Raw genomic sequence first — 18,554 nt, 5'->3', positions numbered from 1 at the left:
AGAATCGGGGTGCGGGGGGGCAGGCGGGAGGGGGATGCAGGACCCCTGGGTTCTCTGGGGGCGGGGGGCGCACGCTGGGAGCCAGGACTCCTGGGTTCTCTCCCTGCTCGGGGGTTGGGAGCCAGGACTCCTGGGTTCTCACCCCCGCGGGGGCGGATTGGGAGCCAGGACTCCTGGGTTCTCTCCCTGCTCGGGGGATGGGAGCCAGGACCAGACCCTGATGAAGCAGGCAGTGAAGGGGTCACTCCATGCTAGGGTGACCAGATGTCCCGATTTTATAGGGACAGTCCCGATCTTGGGGTCTTTTTTCTAATATAGGCTCCTATTACCCCCACCCTCTGTCCCGATTTTTCACAGTTGCTGACTGGTCACCCTACTCCATGCCCCCTGCTGTCCACGGGGTACTGCCGCCCCTCTCTCCAGTACATACAGACTTCGCACCAACAGCGCCTCAGATCATTGTTTAATTCGTTAATTAATGACACAATTTTTGCGACAATCATCCACATAGTCGTCCTGCATGGCCCCACCCCATCCCCTCCTGGCCCCCACTCCCCAGCCCACCCATACAAAAGCAAAATCATATACAAAAATATACCCCCCCTTATAAAACCTTTCCTGCCCCCCCAGGGGAGTAATTGACCCCGCACCCACCACGTTCCAAAGTCACCCCAATTAACAGCCCTCCCCCAGGACATACCATTCAATAGGGACACCATCGAGCTGCGTGCTTGTGATTCACCTTCCGGCCCCGGATGCCTGGGTCCGCATGGTACCCCTTGAACCTGCAGTTCGTGCTAATTCCCCCAGGTCCGCATGCAATCCCCCCCGCTTCCCCCAGCAGCCCCAGATGACTGGCTCTGCTTGTCCCCTCCATCACCAAAGCCCCTGCACCCCAGAATCACCCCCAGTCCCCTCCAAAATAACCTCTGTCAGGGCATTGTTGCCTAGCAGTGTCTTGATTAGCCCCGCTCCGCGTCCCTTTGGTCCCCAGTGTGGTGGGGGGGTCAGGGCAGCCGCCCCATATGGAACTAGCCTGGATAGCTGCTTTGGGTCACACAGGGTGTGTTGTGGGAGAGAATTCTGGTTAATCTGCCCAATAAAACCTGGTCCAAGAAGCAAAGGATCTGGGTAACCCCCCCATGTAGCCCCCATGTGGTCCAGAGGGCAGGGCTTTTCTCCCCATCTTCTCCAAACCAACCCATGATGTGGCCTGGAGGATTCACTTCCATAAGCTCCCCCTTCCAAAGGAAGGGGCGGCCCGGCTGCCCCCCATTTCACTCCTAGGGGGGACACAGGCCAGGGAGGTGGGGACGGACTTGGTTTTGGACCCTCCAGAAAACAAATCAAGCAGCAGCACATTATCTCCCCTGCCCCACATTCGCACCCCCCTGTTCAGCTGGAAGTCAGATGATGCCCCCGGAGGCCGGGCCAATGAGATTCCGCCCACGGCGGTGTCTGGGCCATCCTCTATCCCTGGCTGCTGGGGCTGTGCGGCTGCCCCCCTCCCCCCAGCAGAGGTGTCTGTATCTACAGGGCACCTCACACCCCTGCAGTCTGTATGGTGCCTGCCCGAGGTCTCACCCAGCCCCGGAGCCTGCACTGCGCCAGCCCCACTACCGGGGTCCACGCCACCACCCAATCCCAGAGTGAGTGTCAGCACCTGGACACCAGTGTCCGTCCCACCCCCTCCCCACGGCACAACACTGCATCCTCCCTGCCCCCCAGGGCTCACGCAGCACCCCCGCCCCGGGGGGAAGCTCTGGATGGACCCAGCATCTGGGATGTGGGAGGGCGCAGGTCCTCCACCCTGGTCACCAGGATTCATGTGGCTTCCGCCTCCACAGCCCACATAGCACCCCCCACCCTGGACACCTGGGTCCATGCAGAGTTGGCCCCCGCTCCCCCCCCCCCCCGTGTCCTGGATGCCAGGGTCCACCACACCCCCCACCCCTGGAGTCCACACGGAGTCCCACCCCGGATGCCTGGGTCCACGCGCCACTGCCCCCCAGGCGCCCCCGCTGGGCCTGCTACTCGTAGTGCGCGATGAGCACCATCATGGCGACGCCGCAGACCAGCCCCAGCACCTCCAGCAGGGACTGCAGGGGCGCCGCGTCCCGCAGCAGCTCTGGGATCACCGACACGGTGCCCACGTAGATGAACCCGCCCGCCGTGAAGGGCAGGATCCAGGCCGTGGCCGCCTCCCCGATGCCCTCGGCCAGCAGTGAGCAGGCCGTGCCCGCCAGGGCGCCCAGCGCCGTCAGCAGTTGCAGCTTCATCGCCTGCGGGGGAGAGAGAGGGACCAGGGGGTGTCAGTGGAGGGCTATGGGGTTTGGTGGGACTGGGGGGCAAGTGGGGTTTGGGCAGGGTCAGCAGGAGAATACAGGGGAGCGGGGGCAGGCCTTAGCAGGAGTTCTGGGGCAGGGTGAGTAGGGGAATATAGGGGCGGGGGCAGGCAGCAGTGGGTGTCTGGGGCAGGGTTAGCAAGGGGGCGGGGACAGCAGGGGTCCCAGGGCGGGGACAGGCAGCAGCGGGGGGTCCGGGTGGGTTTAGCAAGGGGGTTGGGGGCAGCAGGGGCTGTACCTTGCGTTTGCTGCAGCCCGACTGGACGAGAATGGCGAAGTCGCCCACTTCGTGAGGCACCTCGTGCAGCAGCACGGTGAGGGTGGTGACGGCCCCCACCCCGGCCCCCGCCAGGAACGACGCCCCGATCGCCAGCCCGTCTGTGAAGTTGTGCGTCAGGTCGGCCGCCAGGTTCAGGTACCCAGAGACCTTCATTGCTGGGGGCAGGGCGACAAGAGTTGAAACCCCCCCAACCTGATCACAGCCCCCCTCAAACCCTCTCCCCCACACCCCTCCCTTATCCTTCCCCAGATGCTCTCTGTGCCATGGTGCCCCCCCACAGACCCAGCTCCCTCCCTCCAGCACCCCCCACCCCCAACGACTTACTGGACTCCTGAGTCCGCTCCTCTGACTCCTGGCCCCTCTTCTTGGGGGCTGCCTTGTCAGGGGCACGCGCCTTGCCGGCCTTCCTCTCCTGGGGCCCATTGTCCTCCTCGCCAGAACTGCTTTTCGCCTTGGGAGCTGTGGGTGGACCAGGGGCTAGGTGTGGGGTCAGGGCTGACTGCTCGAGTCCCTCTCCCGGGAGCCCGCCCATGGACAGGAGGGGGACTCATGTGGGTCCAGGACCACCAGCACCCCTCCCACTGATCCCTAGGGTCACCTGCAGACCGTCAGGGCCCTTATATGGGCCCCCCCTTTCCAAGCCCACTCCAATCCATGGATTCCAGGCCAGAAGGGACTGGTCTGACCCCCTGTACAGCATAGGCCAGAGACCTGCCCCATGATAATCCCCAGAGCCGATCTAGGAGAGAACCAGCCAACCGTGAGTTAAATACGGCTGGGTGGAGAATCTGCCAGGACCCTGGGAAATGGTTCCACTGGTTCATTCCCCAGCCGGTGGATGGCGTTAGACCTTCCTGGGCTAGACCGGGGAGCCCGGCAGGATGGAGACTGGGATCACGTCACCCCTTCGCCTTCTCCTGGTTCAGCGAAACAGACGGAGCTCCCGGGGGTGCTGGAGATGGGGGAGGGTGTTCCAGCTGGTACGTACCGTGGCTGTGCCACCGTGGCTCTGCTGATGGGTAGGGGATCTGGGGGGTGTGTGGTTTGGGATGTGGGGAGGGGATCTGGGGGGACATGGGGAGGGGAGGTCCTGGACGGTACGTACCATGGCTGTGCCCAAGGCTGGGAGATCCATGGGGGCGGGTGGACATGCGTGTGTGTGTGTGGGGGGGTCCAGCTGTGCCCGTGGCTGGGGGAACCATGGTGTGTGTGTGTGTCCCGTGTGGTACGTACCATGGCTGTGTCCGCCGTGGCTGTGCCCGTGGCCATGTCCCCCTTTCACATGTCTCACAAACTTTTCCACCACCAGGAAAGCTACGATGCCAGCCAGGACCCAGAGCCCCACAGCCATCATCCGCTGGTGATCCTGCCCTGGGGGGCAGAGATGATGGGGGCAGGCTGGGAAAGAGACTGCCAGCCCCCCTTCCCCCACCACAGTACAGCCCCCTCCCAGGACCAGAGTCCCACCGCCATCACTTGCCAGGGTGGGGGGAAAGAGTGCTAACCCACGAACCTGCCCCACACTACACCTCCCCTATAGCCATTACCCCCATCCCCTGTCCCAGTCACAGACATGAGCCACTCCAGCTCTCCGTAGAAACCCTAGCCCTTCTGGGCCCCCCTGCACGCTGCCCCACACAAGCCTCCAACCACAGCCCCCTTTCCCTGGTCTGTCTGGCCTTCCCTCCCCCACCCACTGCCCCCACTTCCCCCGGCCTCACCTTGGTGGGAGTGACCGTGGCCAGCCGACACCGTGGGGGAGTGAGAATGGGCATGGCCGCCCTCTGCGTGGTGGGAATGGGGCACTGGGGAGGGAAAGGGGCAGAGATGAGTAACCAGACCCCCAAGAAGGAAGAGGCCCCAGGGCCCATTCCCTGCCCCCTGAGCCAGATCGGCCGCACCCCAGGTACCTCCCAAGAGAGGAACACCCCGTATCCCATTTCCTGCCCCCGAGCCAGCCAGTCCCCCTGCCCCAGGCCGGACTGGAGCTAGGACCCTGAGAGGGGAGAGGCCCCGTGTCCCAGTCCATCTGTGTGCTGCTCACCCAGCGCGTGGGGGATGAGGTGCAGGAAGGCGTCCCCCAGGAGTCCCCCCGAGGCAAAGCTGAGCAGTAGCCGGAGCAGGGCGTGGTGCTGGGAAGTGTTGGACTCCACGGGGATGAGGAAGAGGATGAAGTAGGGGGCGGCGCTGATCAGCAAGGTGGCCCCGATGGCCTGCAGAGGTTACGGGGAGGGGGGGAGGAGAGAGACTGTCAGGGGGTTACGCCAGTGCAAGCACGTGCAAGGCAGCACCTCCACGTTCGACACGGGAACTCACGTGTGTCCATAGCTTGACCAAGTCCTGCCTCTCCTTCCCAGGCAACTGCTGGTGGCTTGGGGACCCCTCAGCCGAGTGCGGAACACGGACCTCCTTGGGCTGGTGGCTAAAGTCGGCCTCGCTGGGGCCGTGGAAGTCCTCATGCGAATGCCCATGGCCGTGGAAGTCCCCATGCGAGTGGCTGTGGTGAGCATGGCTATGCCCATGATGCAGATCCTCGTGGCTGTGCCCAGCATGGCTGTGCCCGTGGTGCAGATCCTTGTGCGAATGCCCATGGTACAGATCCTCGTGGCTGTGCCCATGGTGCAGATCCTCGTGCAAATGCCCATGGTGCAGATCCTCGTGGCTGTGCCCAGCGTGGCTGTGCCCATGGTGCAGATCCTCGTGCGAATGCCCGTGGTGCAGATCTTCGTGCGAAGAAGTAATCTGTATCAGCGCTGCACAGACCATCATGGCGGCGACTGGGCCATAGAGTCCCGCTCTGCCCTGCGTCCGTCCAGGCACCACCATCCTGCTGTCACGGCTGGAAAGCGGGAGTGTGAGCACGACCTTTCCTGTCACACCACGACCTTTCCTGTCACACTCACACATCCCCTCGCTCTAGTCCCCGTTCCCTCCAGCAGAGGTAGAGAGGCCACAGAAAAGTGGAAGAAATTCTAGAGAGGCCAGTGTAAAATCATAGCGGCACAGCAGAGTCTAGAGCCTGCACGACCATAACTACCCAAAGCAGATCTAGCACTGCGGGGCCATAGTGATGGAGAGGAGTGTCTAGAGCGGCACTGCTGGGTCATGGGGATCACAAGAGGAGGGTCTAGAACAGCGTTTCTCAACGACCGGTCTGGGGACCGGCGCCGTCTCAGAGATCTCCCTGACACAGGTTGGAAGGGCAGCAACCCGGGTATCAGAAAGAGTGAGAAACGCCGCTCTCGAAGAACCCCTGCAAGATCCTTCTCCCAATCACTAGGACTCACGTAGTACACGCTCTATACCCGCGGCCCTTAGCCTTTCCAGACGACTGCACCCCGTTCAGGGGGCTGATTTGTCTTGCGTACCCCAAGTTTCACCTCACTTAAAAACTACCTGCTTACAAAACCAGACATAACACTACACCACGGTTACTGAACCATGGCTGGCTTTCTTATCGGCTGTGTGACATTTTAGTCTGCACTGACTCAGCTGCTGCTTTTCATGCAGCCTGTTGTAAAGCTAGGTAAGTATCGAGCTGAGCTGATGTACCCCCGGAAGACCCCGCGTACCCCCATGGGTACGTGAACCCCCTGGTTGAGAACTGCCGCTCTAGACTCCCTTCCCTGTCCCCTCTACGGCTCTTTGCCATCTCTATGACCCCGCAGTGCCCTCCTTCCCAGCGCCACGGCCCTGCCTACGCTGTTTGCCCAGGCCTAGGATCATACAGTGGCTCCTTCTGCCCCCCACGTATTTATCGCCCGGGGCTTCCCATAGTCTCTAGGGTCTGTGCGGCCCTTTCTGGCCCCCCTTGCCTAGCATCTCTATGGTCATTATACCTCCCAGTGGCCCCCATCTACCTGCCATGCCAGCCCACCAGGCCTTTCTACCCCCCCGCCGTGTCCAGGGCCCGCAGCCCCCCCAGCCTGGGCTTGTCTCTGTGACCCCCGGGCCCCTCGAGCCCCCGACCCAAGGGCGCTCTAGCCCCCAACACCTTCCTCTCTATGGCCACGGGGCCCCTCGTCCTCCCAGCTCCCTGACCGCAGATCCACGCGGCCCCTCTAGCCCCCCTTTCCCAGCTCTATGCCCCGGGGCGCCGTGCGGCCCCTCTAGCCCCCTCCCTGCTCTCTATGCCCCGGGGGGTCTCACCGTCACTGGGATCCGTTAGCTCCGGCTCAGACCCGACGTGGCAGCCAGGCTCCTCCCCCTCCAAAATCTCGCGGGAACAATCCCCAGACCCGTCCACCCCTCCCCCCGCGAGCAGGCAGTGCCCCTCACAAAAATGGCGGCCACCATAGATCTTAACATCGCCCCTCTTAAAGATGGAGGCCGCAGTAGGCCGTCCGTGTGCCCCTCACAAAGATGGTGACTGCGGCGAGACTTAGCCAGACAGTTACCATGGGGGCGCCATCTTTGTGCGGGGCGGCGTGAAGCCTGACTAGCGGCCGCCATCTTTGTTTAGGGCGGAGCGCTTTCACCTCCCCGCCAGTCTGGTAGCAACCAAAGGGGACAGTTTGGAATGTCCTCCCGTCTCTAGTGTAAGTGGGGTGGAGGAAAGCCGGGTCCACGAGATACAGCCGTCACAGTGACTGTCTGGAACAAATCCCGTCTCTATGATTCACAGCATTGCATGCCGGGAAGGCGGAGGGGGCGGCTTCTCGTGGCTGGTCAGTGGTGCATTGTGGGCTGGTTTAGAGGCTCGGCCACGGTGCATTATGGGCTGAACGAGCCCTCGCGCGGTGCATGATGGGCCGGAATCCCCCCTCCCCGCGCGGGGTATACTGCGGCCGGCCGCGGTGCATGCTGGGCCGGGGAGGCCCCCGCGCGGGGCATGCTGGGTCGGCTGGGCCCGGCCGCGGTGCACTGTGGGTCCGCTCGGCTCCCGCAGGAGGCGGTGGCGGAGCCTGGATCGGGCCGGAGCCCGGGGGGGTCTGAGGCCCGGATCCCCCCGGCACGGAGCGGGGACCCCCGGGATGGGAGACCGCGGCCGCGGTGAGCGGGGGGGGGCGAGACACCCCGCGGGGCCCCGCCCGGACCCGCCCTGCGCGGGGGGCGGGGCTGGGGGCTGCGGGGCACCCGGGGGTGGAGGCCGGGGCGTGGCGTAACGGGGGGCCCGGCCCCGTCGAGAGCCGGGGGGTGGGGGGGGTGTACTCGGGGCGGAGGGGTGCTGGGTCCTGGAGGGAGGGTGTGGGGGGTGCTGGGTGCCCGGGAGGCGGAGGGGGTGGGGGGTGTGTGTGGGGGGGTGCTGGGTGCTCGGGGCGGAGAGGAGGCTCCTAGTGCTAGTGGGGTCAGGCAGCTTTTGGGGGGCCCAGCATGAAAAGCAGTGGGGTTGGGAGGTTGCAAAGTAGGGGGTGGGGTGGGGCCTAGGCAAGCCCTTCTCAGGGGCCTGCCCTCCACCGAGGGGCTCCCGTGTCCCAGAGACCCCTGGCCGGCCGGGGGGTGCTGCTGTCCCTCTCTGTGGGATTCTGGGGAGACCTGTCCCCCCAGAGCACATACCCCCCATGCTGGCAGGCTGAGAGCTGCACAGGGATTGCAGGTGGAAGGAGAAATAAGGGGGTTATGAGTGTGTGGGGGCCATTCCCAGTGCTGGGGGATTGGGGCAAGGGGGTGCCCTCACTGGGAGAGGGCCCATTTCCGGGGCCCACTCCTGATCCCCCTCCCTCCCCCAAGGTGCCTGTTGTGGACGGGGTGTTGACAGGGTGATCATGTGCTCACTGGGCTCTTGTGCAATAGCGGGGGTGGGGCTGGGGGGGGAAGTGCAGGCATCTGGGCACACACTGACCTGCAGTAACCCCAGGGTGAGGTGCCATGCTGCTGGGGGCCCTGCTCTCGGTATCCCATCTCCCCAGGGGTCAACACACTGTGGGGGGAGGGTCCCGGCTGTGCCTCGTCACCCCAGGGGGCGTCATGTTATTGGGGCCCTGCCCTGTCTCCCCAACTGGGTGCCATGCTGCGGGGGAAGTGTCATCCCAGCTGTCCCCCATCTCCCTGGAGGGGGGGCACATCTCCCCAGCCGGGCGCTCAGGGTGCCACACTGCTGGGGGGGAGGGGGATGTCCTGGCTGTGCCCTGTCTCCCCAGCCGGGCACCAGGGGTGCCATGCTGCATCAGGGGTGTTGTCTCAGCTGTCCCCCGTCTCCCTGGAGGGGGGGCACATCTCCCCAGCCGGGCGCTCGGGGCGCCACATTGCCAGGGTGTGTGTGTATTGGTTGTGTCCTGTCTCCGCCCCGTCTCCCCTGCTAGGCACTGGGGACCGCTGTGCTGATGAGCTAATCCCCTTCTCTTCTCCCCCCCCCCCAGACTGCAGGAGCCCCGACAGTTCGTCTCTGAGCTCATCACCCCCACCGGAGCTCTCGGCCCCACTTCACCCCTCCATGATCAGCTCGGCCATGACCTCCTCCATCAACTCGCCCGTCAGCAGTTTGGGCTCCCCCTTCCCTGTCATCAGCTCGTCCCTGGGCTCCCCTGGGCTCCCAGCCACGCCCTCCAGCGGCTATGGCCCCGTAAGCAGCCCCCAGGTAAGGGGGAGGGTGGCTCCTCCCCCGGGGGGCAGAGGAGATCTGGTGGGAGGTGGGGAGCTGAGAGATGGTGAGGGGGCCTGGGGGCTTCCCCAAGGGGGTGCAGCGCCATGGAGCCGAGCCCTGGGGAGAGGGTTGGGAGTTAGGGGGATGGTCTCTTTGGAGCCAGGGGAGCCAGGATCCAACGTGGGGGGACTGGCAGCCAGTGAGCTGGGAAGTGGATAAAATAGGGACAGCGCCCCAGTTGGGAGCGCTGAGGGGTCACAGACATGATGGGGATAGGGGCGTGTGTGGGGCTGGGCTGGGGGCCACAGGGGTAAGGGGAGGGAAAGGCTGAATCCTAGCGGGAACCGGGACATGCTCCTCTGGGGAGCTGACACCCATGAGGGGAGGGATTGGGGAGTGGGGCATGCTCCCTTCCCCCGGAGCACTGCAGGGTAGCCAGGTCAGCTCCCATCTCTGTGCCCCCAGATTAACTCCACTGTGAACCTGTCGGGCATGCACTCCGTCAGCAGCTCGGAAGACGTCAAGCCCCCCCTGGGCGTGCGGGGTCTCCCGTGCCACCCCCACGGTGGCATGATGCCGGGGAAGCGCCTCTGTGCCATCTGTGGGGACAGATCATCAGGTACCGGGGGCCAGGGCACCTGGGTTCTATCCTCAGCTGTGAAAGGGGAGTGGGGTCTAGTGGGCTAGAGCGGGGGGGGCTGGGAGCCCGGACTCCTGGGTTCTGTCCCTGGCTGTGGGAGGGGAGCCAGTTGCGGAGGGCTGGGAGCTGGGACTCCTGGGTTCTGTCCCTGGCTGTGGGAGGGGAGCCGGTTGCGGAGGGCTGGGAGCCGGGACTCCTGGGTTCTGTCCCTGGCTGTGGGAGGGGAGCCGGTTGCAGAGGGCTGGGAGCCCGGAATCCTGGGTTCTGTCCCTGGCTGTGGGAGGGGAGCCGGTTGCGGAGGGCTGGGAGCCCGGACTCCTGGGTTCTGTCCCTGGCTGTGGGAGGGGAGCCGGTTGTGGAGGGCTGGGAGTCGGGACTCCTGGGTTCTGTCCCTGGCTGTGGGAGGGGAGCCGGTTGCGGAGGGCTGGGAGCCGGGACTCCTGGGTTCTGTCCCTGGCTGTGGGAGGGGAGCCGGTTGCGGAGGGCTGGGAGCCGGGACTCCTGGGTTCTGTCCCTGGCTGTGGGAGGGGAGCCGGTTGCAGAGGGCTGGGAGCCCGGAATCCTGGGTTCTGTCCCTGGCTGTGGGAGGGGAGCCGGTTGCGGAGGGCTGGGAGCCCGGACTCCTGGGTTCTGTCCCTGGCTGTGGGAGGGGAGCCGGTTGTGGAGGGCTGGGAGTCGGGACTCCTGGGTTCTGTCCCTGGCTGTGGGAGGGGAGCCGGTTGTGGAGGGCTGGGAGTCGGGACTCCTGGGTTCTGTCCCTGGCTGTGGGAGGGGAGCCGGTTGCAGAGGGCTGGGAGCCCGGACTCCTGGGTTCTGTCCCTGGCTGTGGGAGGGGAGCCGGTTGCGGAGGGCTGGGAGCTGGGACTCCTGGGTTCTCCCTGACTCTCCCCCTCCCCCTAGGGAAGCACTACGGGGTGTACAGCTGCGAGGGCTGCAAGGGTTTCTTCAAGCGCACGATCCGCAAGGACCTGACCTACACGTGCCGGGATAACAAGGACTGCATTGTGGACAAGCGCCAGCGTAACCGCTGCCAATACTGCCGCTACCAGAAATGCCTGGCCACGGGCATGAAGAGGGAAGGTACTGCCCACCTGGGGGCGGGGCCTGTGGAATGGGGCGGGACCATAGAGAGAGGGGGTGGGGCCAGTACTGGTACTGCCACTACCATAGAATCATAGAATATCAGGGTTAGAAGGGACCTTACGAGGTCATCTAGTCCAACCCTGATATTCTGTGATTCTATGGTACCAGAAATGCCTGGCCACCGGCATGAAGAGGGAAGGTATTGCCCACCTGGGGGTGGGGCCTGCGGAATGGGGCGGGGCCATCAAGAGAGGGGGCAGGGCCGGTACTGGTACTGCTGCTACCAGAAATGTCTGAGGGGAAGGTCCCCCTCTGGGAGGTGTAGGAGGAGCAGCAGTGGGGGTGGGGAGGGCATTGGCGACGGGGGGGGGGGGTGTGTGTTTCTATGCCGTGTTTGATCCTGTCGTCCCCCCCAGAGGTGCAGGAGGGATGGCAGCAGGGGGCAGGGAAGTCTTTGTCGTGGGGGGTTCTGTGCCGTGTCTGACCCGTCCCGTCCCCCCCAGCAGTGCAGGAGGAGTGGCAGCAGGGAGTGGGGAGGGCGTTGTCGGGGGGGGGAGGGTGACTGTGCTGTGTCTGACCTGTGTCCCCCCCCCAGCGGTGCAGGAGGAGTGGGAGTGGGGAGGGCGTTGTCGGGGGGGGGGGGAGTCTGTGCCATGTCTGACCCATCCCTGTCCCACCCAGCAGTGCAGAAGGAGTGGCAGCAGGGAGTGGGGAGGGCGTTGTCGGGGGTGTGTGTCTGTGCTGTGTCTGACCCGTGTACCCCCCAGCGGTGCAGGAGGAGCGGGAGTGGGGAGGGCGTTGTCGGGGGGGTCTGTGCTGTGTCTGACCCATGTCCCCCCCCCCCCCAGCGGTGCAGGAGGAGCGGGAGTGGGGAGGGCGTTGTCGGGGGGGGTGGGTGTCTGTGCTGTGTCTGACCCGTGTCCCCCCCCCCCAGCGGTGCAGGAGGAGCGGGAGTGGGGAGGGCGTTGTCGGGGTGTGTGTGTCTGTGCTGTGTCTGACCCATGTGTCCCCGTCCCCCCCCCCCCAGCGGTGCAGGAGGAGCGGGAGTGGGGAGGGCGTTGTCGGGGTGTGTGTGTCTGTGCTGTGTCTGACCCGTGTCCCCCCCCCAGCGGTGCAGGAGGAGCGGGAGTGGGGAGGGCGTTGTCGGGGTGTGTGTGTCTGTGCTGTGTCTGACCCGTGTACCCCCCAGCGGTGCAGGAGGAGCAGGAGTGGGGAGGGCGTTGTCGGGGGTGTGTGTCTGTGCTGTGTCTGACCCGTGTCCCCCCCAGCGGTGCAGGAGGAGCGGGAGTGGGGAGGGCGTTGTCGGGGGGGGTCTGTGCTGTGTCTGACCCATGTCCCCCCCCCAGCGGTGCAGGAGGAGCGGCAGCGGGGGAAGGAGAAGGACGGCGACGGGGATTTTGTAGGCGGCGCGAATGAGGAGATGCCAGTGGAGAAGATTCTGGAGGCAGAGCTGGCCGTAGAGCAGAAATCGGACCAAAGCGTCGACGGCTCTGGCACCGGGGGCAGCTCGGTGAGCAGGGTGGGGCGGGCAGGGCTGGGAGGTGGATGGCAGAGCCAGGCCCTGGCAAGGGGCATGTCCAGGGAGGGCAGGGGGCTCCAGAGGGATGGGGTTTCAGGTCTGGGGGGGGCTCTGGGGAAGGGGGGGTCCACGGGCTGGGTTCTGGGGGGGGCAGGGCAGGGAGGAGGGATAGCGGAGACTGCGGTGGGGGGGAGCAGGCTGTGTCTGACCGCCCCCCCCCCCCCCGTCTCTGACCGCCCCCCCAGCCAAACGACCCGGTGACCAACATCTGCCAGGCGGCTGACAAGCAGCTCTTCACGCTGGTGGAGTGGGCCAAGCGCATCCCCCACTTCTCGGAGCTGCCTCTGGACGACCAGGTCATCCTGCTGCGGGCAGGTGAGTGATGCGGGGTGCAGGGGCGGGACGTCCCGCTGCGGGCAGGTGAGTGATTCGGGGTGCAGGGGCGGGACGTCCCGCTGCGGGCGGGTGAGTGATGCGGGGTGCCGGGGCGGGACGTCCCGCTGCGGGCGGGTGAGTGATGCGGGGTGCAGGGGTGGGACGTCCCGCTGCGGGCGGGTGAGTGATGCGGGGTGCAGGGGCGGGACGTCCCGCTGCGGGCAGGTGAGTGATGCGGGGTGCTGGGGCGGGACATCCTGCTGCGGGCGGGTGAGTGAAGCGGGGTGCAGGGGCGGAACGGGACGTCTTGCTGCGGGCGGGGGAGTGACATGGGGTGCAGGGGCGGGATGGGACGTCCCACTGCGGGCGGGGGAGTGATGGGAGGTGGGTGGGAAATGACGTGCTGGGGGAGGCGGGCGGGTGAGTGACGGGTGGGGACGGGACGTCCTGCTGCAGGCGGGTGAGTGACGGGTGGGGACAGGAGGTCATGCTGGGGGAGCAGGGGGAGGCGGGCAGGTGCCTCCCTGGGGCTGCCCTCAGGCAGAGGGTGGTGGAGTGAGACAAGGGGGCTTTGGTGCACATGGTTTTAGGCTGGACTCTAGAGAAAGAGGGGACCCCAAACTGTCCCCTTTGGTCTGTGGCTCCTGGGGACGGGTCCTGTTGCTGTGGGGCCCTTAAGTAATGTGGCGGGTGGGATGGATTCCTCTTGCCCCTCACAAAGGGGGCAGTCCTGGGTACAAGCTGTGGGGAAGGCAGGGGATGGGGGGGCTCTGGGCACAAGCTGTGGGGAGGGCAGAGGTTCCAGGGGGTGCAGGGGATCTGGGGTCCTTGGCCCAGCTCTCAGCCGCTCTCCCTGCCCCCCAGGCTGGAACGAGCTGCTCATCGCGTCCTTCTCGCACCGCTCCATCTCGGTGAAGGACGGGATCCTGCTGGCCACGGGGCTGCACGTGCATCGCAACAGCGCCCACAGCGCCGGCGTGGGGGCCATCTTCGACAGGTGGGAGGCAGGGGCCCAGGGGGCAGAGCGCTGGTAAGGGGGCTGCGCTTACCGGGGGGCACAGGGCTGGCAAGGAGGCTGTGGTTCCCATGGGGCACAGCGACGGGAGAGTCCGAGGGGGCCATTGCTGACGGGTGGGGACGGGGTCTCCAGGGCATGGCGTGGAGGGTCAGGAGGGGTCAGGGGAGCCCATGCTGAGTGCTCAGTGGGGCGGTGTCCCTGCCCCAGGGCCCACTGATGTGTGCCCCTCCCCCTCCAGGGTGCTGACTGAGCTGGTGTCCAAGATGCGGGACATGCGGATGGACAAGACGGAGCTCGGCTGCCTCCGGGCCATTATCCTCTTCAACCCGGGTAAGGGACCACCCTAGAATCCTCCCAACCCCCCCGTCATCCTCTTCAACCCGGGTAAGGGACCCCACCAGAACCCCCCAATCCCCCGGGTGCTGCCTCCCCCCCCCCCCCCGTCATCCTCTTCAACCCAGGTAAGGGACCCCCCTGAGACCTCCCCCAACCCCCCGGGCGCTGCCTGCCACCACCACCCCCAGTCATCCTCTTCAACCCAGGTAAGGGACCCCCCTGAGACCTCCCCCAACCCCCCGGGCGCTGCCTGCCCCCCACCCCCCGTCATCCTCTTCAACCCGGGTAAGGGACCCCCCTGAGACCTCCCCCAACTCCCCGGGGCTGCCTCCCCGTCATCCTCTTCAACCCAGGTAAGAGAGACCCCCCCCGAACTCCCCAGCGCTGCCTCCGGGCCATCATCCTCTTCAACCTGGGTAAGGGACCCCCCTGAGACCTCCCCCAACCCCCCCGGCGCTGCCTGCCCCTCGTCATCCTCTTCAACCTGGGTAAGGAGCTCCCCAGAAACACCCCCCCCCCATCCCCATGGGCTTCTGCCCCCATCATCCTCTACAATCCTAGTAAGGAACCCTGTGCCCCCCCCGCCCCACCAGTTGTCCTCCACCGTATTCACCTTGGGTTCTGTTGACCCTGCTGACCTTGCAGCCCCCCCCTGCTCTGGGGGGTGTGGAGCCCTGGGGGAGGGGACAGGCAGTGCTGTGTGTGCGCTGACCCCAGGCAGGGCTATGTGCACGCTGACCCCAGGGGACCTGTGTGCGCGCGCTGACCCCAGGCAGGGCTGTGCTGACCCCGGGGGGCCTGTGTAGGCGCTGACCCCGGGGGGGCTGTGCTGACCGCAGGGGGGCTGTGCTGGCGCTGACCCCTGGGGGGCTGTGTGGGCGCTGACTCCCCACAGATGCCAAGGGCCTGTCGAACCCTGGGGAGGTGGAGCTGCTGCGGGAGAAGGTCTATGCGTCTCTGGAGTCCTACTGCAAGCAGAAGTACCCCGAGCAGCAGGGCAGGTACGAGGGGGGGGCACCCAGGCAGTGGGGCAGGTACGGGAGTTGGGTAGCGGGGGGGGTATGCTGGGCAGTGGTGGTGGGGGGGGTATCCCAGGCAGTGGGGCAGGTGCGGGGGGGGTACGCCGGGCAGTGGGGCAGGTATGGGGGTGGGGCAGGAGGGAGGAGAGGCCTGGGATGGTGTTGGGGGCAGGGGCCACTGCCCCAGTGCCCGGGTGTCTGCCCCGGGAGCCGCCGCTCACCCAGGACAGGGGTTGCTGCTGTCGGTGAGGCCAGCTCTGCTCCTGGAGCGATAGATGCTGCAGGTGGCCACAAGGTGGTGCCAGCTCACTGTGTCTGACCCATAGCTTGTCTGGCATGGGGGGGGGGGTGTGTGTGCGGGGGGAGGGGGGGTTAGTGGCAGTGAGAATGGGGCGGGGGGATCCCACAGGTGTACAGGGTGTGGGAGGGGTTCTGGGGCAGTGGGGGGGGGGATGTTGGGGGGTGCAGGGTGCCATGTGTACGGGTAGCGCAGGGGGTTCTGGGGCAGTGGCTGAGGGGTCTCCCCACCCCCCATCTAACCCCCTGCCTGCCCCCCAGGTTCGCCAAGCTGCTGCTGCGCCTGCCGGCCCTGCGCTCCATCGGTCTGAAGTGCTTGGAGCATCTCTTCTTCTTCAAGCTCATCGGGGACACCCCCATCGACACCTTCCTCATGGAGATGCTGGAGGCCCCCCACCAGCTGTCCTGAGCCCCCAGCAGGCCACACGAGAGCGGCGCAATCTGCGGCGGCTCCCCGGCACCCACCGCTGGACTGGGGGGCTGTGGACTCTTTTTGGGGGGCTGCCAGGAGAAGGCCCTGGGGGTAGTGTTGTCAGTTGTCGTGTTGGGGGGCCCCCTGGGTGTTCCCCCTTTCCCCATCCTGGGTTTGGGAGCCCCCTAGGGTGTACTCTGTGTGCCTGCCTAGAGCTGGGGTGGCCCCAGACCGCTCCCCGGGGTGGGCCATGGGGTGTACCTCGTTCCCCCAGTTGCTGGCACCCCCTGGAGGTACCCCGGGCTGACCTCCGAGGCTCCCTCAGTGCTGTGGCACCCCAGTATTGGTGTACCGGGGGGAGCAAAGCTAGAGATTTCAGGTAGGGGGGTGAGAGGAGCCCCCCCAAACTCCCCACTGTAAAATAATCCCCCATCTCCCCCTTCTCTCTGCAGGGCAGTGGGACCCCCCATGGCGTGGGAAGCCTGGCCCAGCCCCTCACCTTGTGGGGGGACCTTCTGGCTTCACCCCCTTCAAGGGTTCCTGGCATGGTCCCCTTCCCCTGTCTGGGGGGGGTCTTCTGGCGAAATCCCCCTCGAGTGCTCCTGTGAGGAATGGGTGTGCGTGGAGTGACTCCTGTGCTGTTGGTGGGGGGGGGGGGGGGGGGGAGGGGTCTGTGTCAGTGCTGATCGCCCCCCACCCAGGCCCATGGGGGCTGTTACCTGCCCTGTTTGGGGGGGGGTCACTCTTGGGGGGGGGGCAGCTCATGTCTGTCATTAGTTCTCAACTCCCACCCCCAAGCCTCCCTGCCATTCTGCTGGGGGAGGGGCAGTCCCTGGTGGGGGGCTTGGGGGTTTATGCCCTGCTCGCCCCCCCAACCCCCATTTCTCAGGCACCCGGTTAGCACTTTGAATCGACACCCTGCGCCCCTCCCCCACCTCAAACTATGCAGCAGGTACCAGACCCCCCCGCCCCCTTCCGGAGTCCAGACTTCAGCCTCCCCATCCACACTGACCGTGAGCTCTCCCGGGGGGGTGTGGGTGTGGGTTATTGTAGGCCCTACAGCCTCGGGGTGTGTGTGTGGCTGTGAGCCAGAGCTCAGACCCCTGGTGAATCGGGGGTGGCAGGAATGTCACTCCCCCCCCCCCCCCCCCCGTTTGCAGGGTCTGGGGGGCACCCCTGTTTGGACACTTTGTTTGAGTTGCTGTGGGGGTAGGGGTGTGTCGGGTGGGGGCCCTGCCTTAGCAGCGCCCCCCGTTGTGCTCGGCCCTTCCCCCCCGCACGCCCCTCCCCCCGTTATTTTCGCTTTTATTATTATTAACCCCCCCCATTGCTTTGGAGTTACAGTGATTAAAGCTGCTGCTTCTCAACCACAGACAGCGCCTCCCCCTGGTGGTGACATGCCGGGGCTCCGGGGGGTGTCCCGTGCAGACTGGGACCGCGGGGGGCAGGGGGTGTTCCTCGGGGACTAGGGGGGGCTGGGACCGTGGGGGGGCAGGGGGTGTTCCTCGGGGACCCTGGGAAGGGATGTTTCTCTGACATGGGGGGACAGGGACCTGGTGGGGGCACTGGGACCCTGGGGGCAGGGGGGGGAGATGGTCCAAACTTTGACTGAGGTGGGGGGCTGGAAGAGACCAGGACGTGGGGAGGGGGAGGGGGCGTGGTCCATAACTGGACCCGGGTTGGGGGGCGGGGGAGAGGAAGGATGGTTCAAACTGGGACCCAGGGGGCCTATGGGGGGGGGTGCCTGAGTGACTCCCCTGCTCATCAGGGTGGGGCGGGATGGTCCCATTGCCTGGGGCTGAGCTGTGACCCCTGGCTGGGATGGGGGGAACAGTTGTGGGGTGATTCACACTGTCGGGGGGGGGGGTGTTGGTCCTTCTCCAGGGTGACAATCCAGGAGGGATGTCGGGGGCAGGGATGGTTCTATCTAGTCTCCTGTCCCCCCCAGCCGCGCTTGCTTCTCCAGTCTGCCTGGACCGCAGGGACACCCCCCCGCCTCGAGCCGTGGCCTCCATCTCTATCCACAAGAAATCAGCACCCCCCTTTCCCCCCTGCTGCAGGGACACCTCACCCCCCCATCCTGGCACAGCTGGGTCCCCTGACACCTCCCCTCTGCTGTAGGGACATGTGACCCCCCCCGCACAGCCAAGTCCTTTCCACCCATCCTTCCCCCCTCTTGTGCACACAGCCTCCCCCCCAGCTATCCCCTGCCCTTACATGGGGGGGGGGGGATCCCACTGCAGGGAGAGCCGAGTCGCAGCCGGCCAGTCCCCGTGGGGTCCCTCCCCCCGCCAGGAAACACCCCTTCCCGTGGCCTGAGGTGACCCCGCTGTGTCTCATCAATGGGGCTTGTCTGAGCCGGGTGGGGGGGGCGGACAAGGTGGCTTTGTTCAGCCGGCCTGGGCCCCGCTCAAAGCTGCCCTGTGCCCGGAGCGGAGCTCACCTGCCAGGCCGGGGACCCCGTGCAGACCTCGCGCCAGTGGGCTGGCTGGGGGCAGGATCGGGCCCCTTGGTCTGTTCCTCCCCAGCCCAGAGAGCAGCTGGAGGCAGGATCGGGCCCCTCGGTCTGTTCCCCCCCAGCCCAGAGAGCAGCTGGGGGCAGGATCAGGCCCCTCGGTCTGTTCCCCCCCAGCCCAGAGAGCAGCTGGGGGCAGGATCGGGTCCCTCGGTCTGTTCCCCCACAGCCCAGAGAGCGGCTGGGGGCAGG

At 66.1% G+C, this 18,554-nt stretch overlaps 2 protein-coding genes across 10 annotated transcripts; one reads left to right on the top strand and one right to left on the bottom strand.

The window, feature by feature from the left end:
* Nucleotides 1-446: 446 nt before the first annotated feature.
* SLC39A7 (solute carrier family 39 member 7) lies at nucleotides 447-6,915 on the bottom strand. Of its 3 annotated transcripts, none has more exons than XM_065563928.1 (8): nucleotides 6,775-6,915; nucleotides 4,942-5,464; nucleotides 4,670-4,838; nucleotides 4,347-4,430; nucleotides 3,859-3,996; nucleotides 2,950-3,102; nucleotides 2,584-2,780; nucleotides 447-2,282 (listed from the first exon to the last, which is right to left on the bottom strand). In XM_065563928.1, exons 2-8 carry the CDS (start codon nucleotides 5,449-5,451, stop codon nucleotides 2,031-2,033), a joined length of 1,503 nt encoding a protein of 500 aa, XP_065420000.1. In that variant the 5' UTR covers nucleotides 5,452-5,464; nucleotides 6,775-6,915; the 3' UTR covers nucleotides 447-2,030. The 3 variants fall into 3 exon arrangements, with proteins under 3 accessions (XP_065420000.1, XP_065420001.1, XP_065420002.1); XM_065563929.1 differs by having other exon boundaries at nucleotides 2,950-3,084; XM_065563930.1 differs by lacking the exon at nucleotides 4,347-4,430.
* Nucleotides 6,916-7,428: 513 nt separating this feature from the next.
* Nucleotides 7,429-17,219, top strand: RXRB (retinoid X receptor beta). Of its 7 annotated transcripts, none has more exons than XM_065563921.1 (10): nucleotides 7,429-7,617; nucleotides 8,925-9,142; nucleotides 9,614-9,767; nucleotides 10,689-10,868; nucleotides 12,218-12,381; nucleotides 12,636-12,765; nucleotides 13,630-13,795; nucleotides 14,022-14,113; nucleotides 15,015-15,120; nucleotides 15,697-17,219. In XM_065563921.1, exons 1-10 carry the CDS (start codon nucleotides 7,599-7,601, stop codon nucleotides 15,842-15,844), a joined length of 1,377 nt encoding a protein of 458 aa, XP_065419993.1. In that variant the 5' UTR covers nucleotides 7,429-7,598; the 3' UTR covers nucleotides 15,845-17,219. The 7 variants fall into 7 exon arrangements, with proteins under 7 accessions (XP_065419993.1, XP_065419995.1, XP_065419994.1 ...); XM_065563923.1 differs by having other exon boundaries at nucleotides 7,430-7,617; nucleotides 8,925-9,127; nucleotides 13,630-13,762; XM_065563922.1 differs by having other exon boundaries at nucleotides 7,432-7,617; nucleotides 13,630-13,762.
* Nucleotides 17,220-18,554: the final 1,335 nt, after the last annotated feature.

Source organism: Chrysemys picta, chromosome 12, assembly GCF_011386835.1.
Source record: "Chrysemys picta bellii isolate R12L10 chromosome 12, ASM1138683v2, whole genome shotgun sequence".
In the NCBI taxonomy this organism is placed as follows: domain Eukaryota; kingdom Metazoa; phylum Chordata; order Testudines; family Emydidae; genus Chrysemys; species Chrysemys picta.
The sequence above is the reverse complement of the archived record's forward strand: the minus strand, read 5'-3'. Positions and strand labels throughout refer to the sequence as shown.

Bases quoted from the DNA above. Each gene is read 5' to 3' on its own strand.
- RXRB (XM_065563917.1), top strand. From the start codon at position 8,533: ATGTTATTGGGGCCCTGCCCTGTCTCCCCAACTGGGTGCCATGCTGCG. The intron at 10,869-12,217 runs GTACTGCCCACC...TCCCCCCCCCAG, and splicing joins CACGGGCATGAAGAGGGAAG to CGGTGCAGGAGGAGCGGCAG. The intron at 12,766-13,629 runs GTGAGTGATGCG...CCTGCCCCCCAG, and splicing joins GGTCATCCTGCTGCGGGCAG to GCTGGAACGAGCTGCTCATC.
- SLC39A7 (XM_065563928.1), bottom strand. From the start codon at position 5,451: ATGGTGGTGCCTGGACGGACGCAGGGCAGAGCGGGACTCTATGGCCCA. The intron at 3,103-3,858 runs GTACGTACCACA...CCCCACACCTAG, and splicing joins CCACGGCGGACACAGCCATG to CCCCTGGTCCACCCACAGCT. The intron at 2,283-2,583 runs GTACAGCCCCTG...TCTCCCCCGCAG, and splicing joins CGGGCTGCAGCAAACGCAAG to GCGATGAAGCTGCAACTGCT.